Source organism: Neovison vison, chromosome 7 (assembly GCF_020171115.1).
Source record: "Neovison vison isolate M4711 chromosome 7, ASM_NN_V1, whole genome shotgun sequence".
NCBI lineage: Eukaryota > Metazoa > Chordata > Mammalia > Carnivora > Mustelidae > Neogale > Neogale vison.
The window spans coordinates 147,244,200-147,257,485 of NC_058097.1; the positions used below are offsets into that span (position 1 = coordinate 147,244,200).

The window sequence follows — 13,286 nt, forward strand, 5'->3', positions numbered from 1 at the left end:
CAATCTCTTTACTAAATCAGAAATATTTCTGTACCTTTTCCAAACCAAGGATTCTACAACCCAATCTAAGGCCTAAGAGCTGAAATGTCCACTGATTCTTCATATTTAGAGAGCGTACACAAAAGCCCTTGTTAGTGGATAATGGAATAATGATAATGACGATGATGATGATTATGGTAGTTAACATCAACTAAGCACTATTTTAAACATTTTCTATGTATTAACTCATAATTCTCTCAATAATCCTATGAAATTGGTAATATTATCATCTCCATTTTGTGGATGGAAAAACTGAATCACTGGAAGGTTAAATAACTTCCTAAGTTCATACACTTTTGCTGAATGGAACAAATAAATTACTTTACAACTTAAGATTTACTTTCAGTTCAGAAAGGAATTTCTAGTTGATGAATCTAGTTGGGTTACTATAAGAAATCTGCAAACCATTTAACCAGTCCTACCTAAAACGAGGGAAAGAAGAGTTCCTAAAACCCCAATTAACTCCATAAATTTGTTATCACATAATCTCCAATTTGACACTAGTTATGAAATAGAGAATGGTATAAATAAGAGGAACAGAAATGGGCTTCAGCTAACTGTCAAAGGAAAAAATTCTAAAAGCTATTTAGTGTTTTCTTGACTGACTCCTATTTTGCTATCATTTTATTAGAACATCACTAGTAAATTTGCTAGGTGATTGTTTACACACAAATAAAGTGATGTCTACACTTACCTGGTGCATTGCTTAAATGGTGGCAGAAATTATGGAAGATTGAAACACATGAATATTTGCTATTGAAAAGACAGAATTTGCAGTGCAAAAGACAGAACTGCAACTTTTTTAAAAATCTGTAAATCTTCCAAATTTCTACTCATGCAAACATGCTCAAACTTTTTTAAGTGAGTGAAAAATTATGTTAGATTAAGAAATTCCTATTTGCTTAGTAATGAGGGTGTAAATATGCATTAGTTGCACAAATCATCTTAACTGAATTTTACATCTTACTCGGGGGCTTCCCTGGAGCCCCTAAGTTTCAATATAAAGATCGCTTCTCTATTTAGATTAAGAATGGCAAGGGAGGGTAGAAACCTTGCTCCAGACCCTTTCCTGAGAAATCTAACATGATACTAATGAAACTACCTTGGCCCTCATATCCTTTGCAGTGCACCAGCAAAAAAAAAATCTTTACCCTCACACAGAAATTCACACACAGTAGCCTATGAATGTCCAGCTTACGGGGAAGGAGTTTAAAAGAACAGTAATTCCAGATAGCCACTTTCTTTGAGTGTTAGAGACAGTACTGGCGGGGGGCGGGGGGGGGGCCACAATTAAAAACTCTGAAGCCCCTTTGACATTCCAGGCTTTAATATTATAATATTCTGACATGTTTCAAACTGAATTCGAGTATCAAACTTAAAAAATGGTCTGGTGCCAAATAATAAACACGTGTTATGCTTCCAGCCGTAAGCAAGGCTTTTCTTTGATCCCAGAAACCCAGCTCCTTTTGTTTCCACCTCCTTTGTGCTCAATCTTCTCGGCTTTCTCTTCACCTTTCAACCACATTCCTTCTGGACTAAGCTGCGATTTTGAGTGGGGGAGGGAAGGGCGAGGGGAAGGGAATGTAGTCAGCTCAGATGCATTCCCCTTGGCTCGCTTTTTTCCGGCTGAGAGTATGAGGCCATCCTATAGATAATCTTTGGATTTAGGTTCTGTTACTACTTCTGAAGGAAAGAAGGCAGAGGAGGTATAGAGAATAAGGGATCTATGCCTTCCTCACCACTCCACACTCACCAACCCCTGGGCTCAACAAGTAAAATACGACACCTAGTCAAACTAAAACCACAGCATAAAATATTAAAACAGGAGTACAGAAAGACCTAAGAAGCTTTTAAAATTATATGCTGAAGTAAACTCTTCAGAAAATTAAATTCATGTATTAAAGAAATCAGAAAGGAGAGAAAAAAGGAAACACAGGCAGATAAAAGCCAACTCTCAATTATCCATGCTAATAGAGAGAGGAGGGAAAGGGAGAGGTCAAACAGATTAAAGAAATCCATATATTATCCAAAAATACTTTGGTAAATACTTGTAAATTCTTCCACCAAGCCATTTCCAGGTTAACTAACAAGTAGTAAAATGACTAATTAAAATTTTCACCTCCTCTCCCTTCCCACCCTCTGACTAGAGGTACTCCCAAGCAGCAAAATGGCTAAAGGGTGGGCAGTATTAGGAGGGGGAGGAGGGGAAGAGAAGGAAAAGCAGAGGGCACGGTTAATTCGTAAATGGGAATATGTGCCCCTGAATAATTGAGAGCTTCAATTTTGAAATAATACAAGAAAAAGCCTGAAATAATAATAACCTATTTGCATACCTGTAACTTGGTCTTTCACCCAAATATAAGGATAAATTCATTCTTTAAAGGGGAAAAAAGGAAAAGGAGACTAAATAAATGTTATCCTTTAAGTATGAAACTGATGCATCAACTTACAACTAATTGCCCCACAACATTTCTCCAGTGCTTTTAAGGTACTAACTGTCTCTAAGTGCCTCTGAATGTTAAGCTATTGTTTACTACTTTATTATCTAGCACATAAGTTTCCTATTACCATCTCAAATTAGAATCTAGGTTCAGTCATTATTTTTAGAGCAACCCAATTCAAAAGTTTAGAGCAAATTAAAGGAACACATTAATATTTGAATGGTTCAACCATGTTGGCCTGACAACTAAATACTTAATGTCTCTAGTGGAAAAATTCCAAACTTCTACAGTGCATACATACCCACCACTGAAAAACCTCAAAATCCAGATACCTAAGCTTTCAAACTACACAGTTAAAAAGGTAGCACCCCATTTCATAAGTTAAGTAAAATGAGGAACAACGAAGCACAACATGAAGCTAATGAATCTGCAGTGTCAATTCAAACACTGCCAACTGGTTTAAACACACTATTGATCACATTATGGAAATGCACTGAATTTTTTCCTTTAGTTTTATTTCACATTAAAACATAAAAATTTTTAAAAATGAATTATACTGTAATAAATCTTATTTTTAATGAAATGTTCCTGTCATCTTGCATTAACATTTAAGGATAATTTCTGTTTCTTTCTATTCTTTAGGAGGCACTATCTCCATACAATGTTTGATCCTTGCCCATAGTCCTCCACCCCCCTTCACCACCCCCATCTATCACATAGTTATAATGATCTGAAAATAATTTGATAAGAATCCTTCATAATTTTATTTTGTTGGCTTTTTTAAAGTAAATTAAGATATATTCATGTTTCTTAAAAGTAAACCATATATTCTTATAATCTTTCTGACTCTCAAAATACATGAAATATTAGTTATAAAGAAAATATATAATGCCTATTTATAAAGCAATATGTATACCACATACCATTACAAAGAACCTCTAAGGGGCTGTCAAATGAGGGGAGCATACTACTTTATTACTGAACTTTGCTTTAAGTAAGCAAATCATCTGCTAAACTGTGGTGGCCTTTTATCCAGAGATCACATTATAACTGGATTTGACCTGAGTACTTAAAGCTTGCCTAACCAAATGCAAAAACATAACCAACTGAATAAACAGTTAATACCTCTATGGTCAGGATCCCTGAGTAAAGAAATATTACTATTAAGATAAAAGACTCAGGAATCTGCTATACAACAGGAAGACTGTTTCAAAACTATGTTATACTACGTCATAAAAATCAGGGGTTGTATGACTAATGGCTTACTTATGTGCAATTGTTGTTAACCGTTCATCGTTTACTGCTCTCCGAACTTCAGCACGGTGGCGCTCTGTTGAGATGCTATGAAAAAAAATAGCCATTATAGAACTCTGCCAAGCAGGCAGCTCTTTTCTATATTTTTATTAATGTTTAAGTCAACATTTTGTTTGGGGAAGAGGGGAGACAAGATTGATCTGTGAAAAGATATAGACGGGGCCTAATATATGTCTTCAGATCCTTTAATTAAAATCATAGGAAAGGGTTCAAAGTGATTCTGTGTAACTGCAGAAAGAATTAGTTGCAAATTAGAAATCACAGGAAGACAAATCAGCTTGGTAGCAAGTCATTACTTCCAAAACGCAGCAGAAATGTCAGACCATGTTCAAGATTAGCAGAGGTTCCTGTTATCTAAATATGCAAACAGCCACTGAATGACCCGTAATTGTGGTTACTGAGAAGATGTTGGCACTTAGAGGCAAGTCTTCTAAAGTTCTTTCTAAAGCTTAAGAATCTATAATTTTATGTTCAGTGAATATAATAAAGAAACAAAAGTGGCAAGATAATCTGTTTCCTGTGGCTATATGCTATGAAATTTGACACCAAGACATTACTCCTCTACTCAACACCAGCTGTATGTCTTCCACATTACACTGTTACTATTCCAGTCAAAATGTGCAGATACTGATCCTGACTAAATGAACATAAAGTTAATACTAAAAAAATGAAAAAAGGCTACACCCATTCCACTAGTAAATATTCAGTAAAATGAATAACCACTCTTCAAATTGTAATCTTTACTGCTTAAGCTAAATCTGTATCATGGACTAAAATATAAAATAGGTAAGGGGCTGAAAAGCAGATTTATGGGGAACCAGAAACAACAAACAAAAATTATATATAAACCATTAAATATGAAGACAATAAGATTAAGGATTTAACTTAATAATATCCCTATATTAATGTCAACCATAGATAGGAAACAACTTCCTTCTCTATTTTCATTTTAAAAAAAAGAACAGGACAAAATGGTTTTAAATGTAGAAAGGAAACTTCAGTTAAAACAGTATTTTCGGAGAAAGCTCAAGATGTCAGAATGGATCAAGACAGGTATCAAAGAATTCCACTCACTAGAATTTTTTAATGGATTCAAGTGCCACTCTAGCAGGAAAATGGGGGTATAAACTATCTGCAGGGCTATGACTATTTCAAAACCACCCGTTTCTATAAATTAAGATAATAACTTCCTAGTATGTCCTTCTTCCCTCCCAACAAATGACACTGGGACACTCCAAGTCTTCAGATCTTGTTGCTACCAGGTCTTCTTCCCTTCGCCCATGTCAAAAATACCTCCTTTTCCCAGGTGACCAAAACCTAAAATAACCTGCCTTAAACCCTTTCTGGTTACAGAATAAATGATAAATTACATAACTTTCTGTAAAAAGCACATAATTAGGATGAACTAAGTACCAACAACCTGAACAACTCTGTCTTCAACTTGAGAATGAAAAGTATTAAAACTCCTCAAAATGAAATTTCTAGAGTCACATCTCACAAACTTTTATGATAATTTACCTAAGAACTTTTGAGAGTTCTCCAAGAAGATCTTTCTTTTCCTTGGTGAGATCCCCCTGTGCCCGAAGTGCACTGATAACTCCAGCATATGCCTCCAATTCTAGAAGAAGAAAATTATTTTATCAAGATAGGCCTTCAATATTTTAATACTGTGGCTACATATAGTGAAACTTCAGGGCAAAAAAACCTAGAAATCAATAAAAAAAAATCAACACACAAAATTTTTAAAGTTCCTCTCAAAAATGTTATCTAAGAGCACTGATTAAAATGTGGCTTTTATAATTGTATATCTTTTTCTTATTGTGTCACACAAGTCATGTGTACAAAATGTTTAGGTAGAAAAATCTAATGGTAAGTATTTTATCTCACACATTATCACATGTAATTCTGATGCTACCAACAATTGGGAACAGGCTCCAAGTGATACAAGGCTGATAAGAGAAATTTTTAGCTTTACTGACAGGTTACCTACAATGACCAATCCTTGAAATAATTCCTTAGTCCTGCCTAGAATTCAAACTACATTCTACCTCCCTCCTGGGGTTGAGAATATCATGAGTACGGCACAGTAGAAAACTCCTAGAACAAGAGTCAAATGACCAGATTCTGGCTCCAGCACTCCCACTTACTAGTTGTGTGACCTTGGGCAAGTTCTTTCTCACTCTTGAACCTCAATTTCTTTATCTAGAAGGGACATCGAAGGTATCTTCCAGATCTAAGATCCTCTGCATCTACGATCCAAATGACTAAGACCAGTTAGGAAACATGAGTTGCTCTTATAGCAGCCAGCATATAATATACTGAACCCTAATGCCAGACAATTTCATTTCACTATCTTTCCACAGCAATAACCATTATGAAATGAAACTGCCAGTCTCCAATACTGGTGAAAATATAAAAGCAAAAAGTCCTCACTGGCTCCTAATGAACCATGCCTGCCTCCCAGCACACTCCTTGGGAACTGTACTACTTTTGAATACTCCCTTCTCACACTGACTCTGGGCTTGGCATGTGACTTGCCCTGGCCAGTGGAACATCAGCATACAAAATACAAACATTATGTATGAAGCTCACTAACATCTGCCTGCAGGGCTTGCTCTCTCTTTTGAGATCTCTCTTGAGATAACCAAGCTGCAAAGAAACCCCGGATAAAAGCCACATGGAGAGAGGCCCAGCCATCTGAGCGAAGCCCAGCAAACCAGCTAACATACCAGCTGAATACGCCACATGAGAGAGCGCGGGCAAAACCAGCAACCACAGAATCAAAAGAAATAATAAATAGTCATTTTAAGCCACTAACACTATGAGACAGGTAAATCTAAGCAAACTAGAATGATGGGAATAAGTGTCCAAAATACAGTTATCTTCTTAGTCAATTCAAGCTGCTACTAGTATTTGGTATTTCCCAAGGCCTGACGCACAAATAATGAAGGTATACATATGTGCATCCTAGGTACTGCACCAATAATAAACAAGTAGCCTTGTTTAGTTCATGTATTCACAGTTCTGAGAGCCAAAAAAGAGTGAGCTGACTATATTAAACAGAATGTCGATCCATGGGGTGTCTGGGTGGCTCAGTCAGTTGGGTGTCTGCCTTCGGCTCAGGTCGTGATCCCAGGTTCCTGGGATTGAGGCCCCACATCAGGTTCCCTGAGCAATAGGGAGTCTTGCTTATCCCTCTCCCCCTGCTCCTCCTCCCTGCTGGAAAGAAATGTCTGATCCAACTGAATTATCCCATGTGTAAACATTTTGCATATTCAATCTATTGTAAATACTATGTAGATGTTTCATGGGGTATCTCTGGAAGAACAAAGCTTTCCTGCTCTTAGCATAGTGAAGAAAATACTTAGTACCAAGAAACATTTATTTCAGCTTTTATCAGGACCCAAAGTAAAGTTCAGAAAGACACTGGGAATAACCAATTAAGAAATCGCTATACTAAAAGTTTACACCTCATTTATGGAATATTTTACTCAACAGATCACTACTGAGTCCCTTTATACATACCAGATAGTATGATAAATCCTGCCTTCAAGAAGTTAACTCCAGAATAAAGCTACAGTGAAACAAGTCACCAGACAATGATGATACAGTTTATAATACAGTGGTAAAAGCAAAGAGAAGAAACACATCACCCAGTCTAGAAGTATAAGCTTTCATCAAAAAGAGAAAGGTGCTCTAAGCAATTAGAAAAAAAAATGCAAATATGCAGAAGGAATACATTAAAAGAGCAAATAATGTCTCATACAGACATCAAACTTCCAGGAACAGTCAGTGAATATTTTTGGAGTTCTACTTCAGTATAAGTAAAAATATGCCTGTACTTGGATAATCACTAACTCAAACCAAACTTAACTGCACCTTACTACTACTACAAGGTACCATGGAGAATATCTACATGAATAAGACAAAGTCCCTATCCTCAAGGTCATTAAAATCAAAGAAGAGACCTGTACATAGGAATAAAGAAGGACAAAAATGGAAAAGTAGTTTGGGGCCAGACTAAGCCTCTAGTTCCAGGCTAAAAAGCTCTTATTTGTAGGATCCAGTAGTTGACTGAATGTGGAAGGAACAGCAGAAGGAAAGGAAAGAGATTTTGTAGTCCGCAAGATATTTAGGTGAAGGGCAATACCATAAAAAGAAATGGAGAGGTCAGAGAGAGGAAATGGTATTCACTTTTGGCCTATGCAATTTATGGTGATCAAGATACTACTTCAAAAAGAGTGAAATTAATCATAGAAATGCAGCAAAGGTTTTTGACATTTCAAGTCTCAATCCAAGTCTAACTAAAAAGTCATGGACAAAAGTTAAGAGGTGGTAACCTCACACTAAACCGGAACTCAGACCACAGTTATAGTCACACAATCTGAGGCACTTCCTCCATTCTCCAGAAATTCACTCATTGTAAAGAACATTTACTGACTTCCCAACTTCCTTGACATATGATTTCCATTTTGATGGGTATCCTCAGATTCTGACAAATATCAAACTTAATTGAATTTCTCATAGTTTTGGTGCCATTCTATTGTAGTATTAACTCTAATGGCACATAAATATTAGAGATACATGCAAACACCACGGAAAACAAAAAGATTTGCCAAATCACTCTACAAAGTACTCAGCGTTCCACTTAAACAAATCAGCCATTCAATTATACTACAGTCCATGAAACCCCATGTAGGTGTTGTAACTGAGGAATGGTTTTTTTAAAATAAGGCATGGGAAAGGCAGGATAGAAAGAGGGAAGCATTTATCTATCACTGGCATGTTCAGTATAGTATTAAAAAAATTCTTGGGGTGCCTGGGTGGCTCAGTTATTAAGCATCTGCCTTCGGCTCAGGTCATGTGGGATCGAGCCCCAAACCGGCTCCGGGCTCAGCAGGGGGCCTGCTTCTCCCTCTCCCACCTCCCCTGCTGTGTTCCCTCTCTCCCCGTATCTGTCAAATAAATAAATAAAATCTTAAAAAAAAAAATTCTCGATCTCAGTGTTTTTTATCTAAGTAAAATTTAAATGTTTAGCATTTTATGTTAAATGATTTATAACTATTTTTAAAAGAACAAAATTAATTGTTAAAATATTTTAAGTTAATTCTCAAGTACAGTACTTTTCTCTAAACTTTGGACTGAGAGCTAGCGTTTGAAGGCAATTCAAAAGTTTCATTGTTATGATAATGAGCCAACGGGTGGGGAGGAAGTCTTTCTGCAAATCACTATCAAGACTCACCTCCCAAAGTGAAGGGTCATTGAAGATGACATTACCCTGTAGGAAGGCTGTTTTCTTTTGTATAGAAACAGCTCTCCCGCAATATTACCCACACAGCTCTGGCTAAAGTTAAGGATAAATTTAGACTTAAAGGTTACCATTTTTATATTTAAACATAATCTCTTGACTCAAGGCCCCAAAAGCCCAGAAACTCTAATCCAATCTACTGTAGTTGGGATCTGTTCATCTGCAATTATTTTAGTTATGGAGTAAATAGCAGTCCAACTCTATAAATGGTAGATAGCAAGCAATAGCAATTGCATGCATGTGTGTAGAAAATCATCTTCGAATTAGTACTAAAAGTTTGGATATAAGGTTAAAGGAAAAAAATGATAATGGATGACTGCCCAAAAAACCTCTCTAAACATGCTAAAATACAATGCTAAGAAATAGTTTAAAATAAGAGAAATCCTCCCAGTGGCCTGATCGGAAATAAAAAAGAATGTTACTAGCAGACTGCACCAGGGCAGCTATGATTCAGATTTACACAAAAGAATTCCCAACCAAGATTTCCTCTGAAGATTCTCCTGCAAATAATGTCTGAAAGCAACTGCTCTAAAACACTATACCCTCAGATGTCAAGCACTATGGTAGGACCCTTTTATATACAATGAATCCACATAACAAACTTATGAGGCAGATATTGTGCTTTTTTTACAAAAATGTCAAAACATTTAAGGAGATTAAATAAACTGTCCTTGATCCTGTGGGTCATTAGTGACAAGACCAAGACCCCAGGTCCCTCTGAATTCAAGGCCCACACTTTCCCCTTTAAAATTATAAACAAATAATTCATATCTACTTCCAAAACATTTAATGTTCTTTTTCAAATTATTTTTTCATTTACAGAGCACTCACTATGTGCTAGCCTGGGACTACAGTGGTAAAGAAGACACAAGGTCACTCTTGGACCTTAGAGTCTAAAGCATTCGTTCTCAAACAAGGATCTTCATTTGAGCCACAGAATATAAAAAATGATTTGAGTAGTTTTCTCAAGAATAGTACAAAACTATTACCATTCTAAATGCATAAAAAGAAGTTACATACAATTCATTACATACAATGGATTAGGTTTGGGATTAGTGCTTAATTCTCTCCCTAAATGCTAGTTGAGAAAGGCTCCTCTCAAGGAAAAGAAGCTCAAAATAATGAATTATAAATATAGAGCCTGTTTTATTACTGACTGTAAACATAATTTAGGAAAGTCAGCATAGTTAACATTTACTTAGAATTCAGAAACAGTTTATAATTTACACATACATTCATGAAAATTAAAATAATGCTAAAGACTGGAATCATATTCCCTGGGTTACAGTCCTGACTCCCTGACTTATTATCAGCATCATGTTGAATTCTAAACTTCAGTTTTGTCATCTGTAATATGGAAACACACACATACACAAATACCCACCTTTCCCATTTGAGTGAGGATTAAATAAGATATTGAATGTAAAGAACTCCGAATGGCCCAGTACCCCTCAAGAACTCTGAGCTACTATTTTTATTATTATGGCCCATGCATCTACTACGTAAAAAAAGCACTATGCTAGGCAGTGGGGAAATAATGAGAAGATGAAAAGTACACCTCTAAAGAATTTCTAATGCTGCGTGAGATGACATCCAGGCAAACAGCCATGACAAAAACAGAAAGGGAAAAGTATCATAGAAAGGTATAAACATCAAAAACGAAAATCGTACCCAATTTTCTAAGAATCCTTTTGCATTCATCCCTGCTGAGATCCAAAAGGGTTGGCCACACAACAGGCATTGCTGCTTCTTTTTGGTAGCCCCAAAGAGCTTGTCTTCCCTACCAAAACAAATGAAATAAAAATCAAATTACCAAAGTATATTCAAAGGCCACTTACCTGGAGATCCACACACTAAGAAGTAAAACCAGTAAGAACATCTCACAATCCTATTTCACTACCACACTTTCCAACTTCTGATAAATGAAGAACTAAGCAACCATTCCGCAGCTTATTATTCCAGCACAGGGCAGTGGAAAGAGCATAGGCTTTAGGGTCAGACATCTCTAGTTTCTAGTTCCAGCTTTCAACTCACTGGCTGAGTGATCCTGGTAAAGTGCACTATCTGAAAAAAAGTTTTGCACATCTGTAAAACAGAAGTACTATCATCCAATCTGTTTAAGGATTAAAGAACAGTATGTGAAGTTCTTATGATAGTGGCTGGCACGTTGTTTAATAAATAGGTGCTACTACTGCCCGTGTAACCTTGGCCAAGTTACCTGATTTGTGTCTGGTTTCTCACTTGCGAGTTACAAGAGATAAAACACATATACCTCCTACCACGTTACATGGGCTAATGGAACTTAACTAAAAACTTTCTTCTCAAGTCTTAACAATGAGCGATGAATTTACACTCTGTAGTCATTAAAGAATCATTTACCGAAAGTTTAGATGTCAGGAACTTACTTCATACTGGGAATTGCCTGGTCTAGAGGATAAAAAGACAACAGCGCTGGGCGCTTGCACAATACCTGCTTTGCACCCGGTAGACCCAGTGTAAATATTTGTTAAGTAGATGAATGAAGATAGAGAAAAGTGGGTAAAATGAATGAGTAAGCGAGTGAGTGAATGAGTGAATGAGCCAGCTCAATGTCTAGTCGAGGAAACAGGCACCGAACCGTAATAACTGCTACATCGCGTTCCAGGCACTGGGGCTCCTAACTCCAGCTCTGCGCCCGGAGTTGATCCCCCCCCTCCCCCGACTTCCCATAGTCCTCTCAGCTACAAACCAAGCCAGAGCAAGGAGAACCGGACTGCGCGCCCCAGCCGGGAGGATGACATAAAGAAAAGGGGTGGGGAGGAGGAAGAAGGGGCAGAGCCAAAGGAATCCGCTCCCTCCACAGGCCAGTCCCCGCCCCCCGACAGGATCTTGGAGGCGGCCGGCGACCGCCCGAATCAAGCACCACGTCACGGCATCCCGACGCGTCCCAGCCAGCGCACCCCGCCGTGGGGCCGCAGCGCACTGGAAATCTGGGCAGCAGTAGCAGGAGCCCGCTCCGGAGCCGGGATCTAGAGTAATCCTTCCCCCACTCAAGTGTCAAGGAGGCGAGCCCGCCCCGCCCCCTCCCCAAACACGCACTCTCTCGCAGCACCACAACAAGAGCAGCCCGCCCACCCTCCTCACCGGTGCCGCTCAGCGCCAACCCCAATGTCAATCCCACTACCCAAACCCTTCAGGACCAGTAGCCGGTGTCAGGGGCCCCGGCCGGCATCAGCACCTCGCTCGCTCCCTCAGCGGAGAGGACAACGGAGAGAGTAGGCGCGCGGACAGCCAGACGGACGACCGAGACTCACAGGGAGGCTCCCAGAGCTGGACCCCGAGGATCCCAGCACCAGGCCTGCCAAAGTCCCCCTCAGCCCACCTCGGGGAGCCCCACGATCCCGTTAGGAGACAACGGAGGATGGGGCTGGGCGCCCCAAGCCGGGGACCAAATGGCTAGGCCGGCGCTCCTCCAGCCTGGCTAACCTGCCAGCTCTTCCCAGCACCCTAACTGAGAGTCACCCACCTGCCCGGCCTTTCGGGGCTCATCTAAAAGGCTCCTCCGCCAAGACTAGGGAACACCAGGAATTGGGTTTGTTTGCGGTGCCTCAGAAGGGGCAAGATGGCGACAGGCGTCAGGGCGCAAGCGCAGCCGCGCGCTGCCAGTCGGGAGGTGTAGTTCGCCTTTCCCGCCTTTCGGAGAGCGGATTCCAGAAGGCCTCCGTTCTCCCAGTCCCTCTTTTCCTCCGCGTTTTGAAAGGAAAGAGGAGACATCGCGGGAGGTTCTGGGAATTGTGGTCCGAAACCAAGCTCCCTTCTCTTTCGCTCTTGATATGCCGTCGTAGGCGCAAGGAAGGCCGGGATTGTAGTTTCCTTGGCTTCTCCTCCATACCCTCCTCTCGGGGTTCGCGCGCCTCTCCTCCGGCTGCTGTCTCCCAACCAATCAACTGCGTTCTTTGCTACGTGTGGCGTCACACGTAGAGGCCAAAATGGCGTCGGTATCTAGAGCAGAGGGTTGATCGCGACCTTTACTCTAGGCGAGGTTAGGGACTGTAGGAAAGAAGCTTTGTCCCTGAACCGCCGTTCAGTATTAGTATCGGATTCCTCAGAGTCATGGGAGCAATTACCAACGGCCTCCAGCCCCCACCAGACGCAACTCAAGGAGAGAATCCACGCTACAGGAACCGACATAGCTGACGTCTCAA

The 13,286-nt window shown here is 39.5% G+C and overlaps 1 protein-coding gene across 13 annotated transcripts in view; it reads right to left on the reverse strand.

Annotated features, from left to right (window-relative positions):
* EMSY (EMSY transcriptional repressor, BRCA2 interacting) overlaps positions 1-12,717 on the reverse strand; it is an 85,081-nt gene extending 72,364 nt beyond the window's left edge. For 5 of the 13 annotated variants that reach the window (XM_044258494.1, XM_044258490.1, XM_044258488.1 and 2 more), the window contains exons 1-5: positions 12,608-12,716; positions 10,774-10,882; positions 5,313-5,412; positions 3,747-3,821; positions 2,373-2,414 (exon numbers count right to left, since the gene is read on the reverse strand). In XM_044258494.1, the coding sequence (XP_044114429.1) occupies positions 2,373-2,414; positions 3,747-3,821; positions 5,313-5,412; positions 10,774-10,843 (287 nt within the window). In that variant the 5' untranslated portion in view covers positions 10,844-10,882; positions 12,608-12,716. Of the gene's footprint in view, positions 1-2,372; positions 2,415-3,746; positions 3,822-5,312; positions 5,413-10,773; positions 10,883-11,830; positions 11,850-12,607 lie in introns of those variants that run through there. The other 8 variants (XM_044258493.1, XM_044258496.1, XM_044258487.1 and 5 more) reach the window with 4 other exon arrangements.
* Between the last annotated feature and the right edge of the window lie 569 nt (positions 12,718-13,286).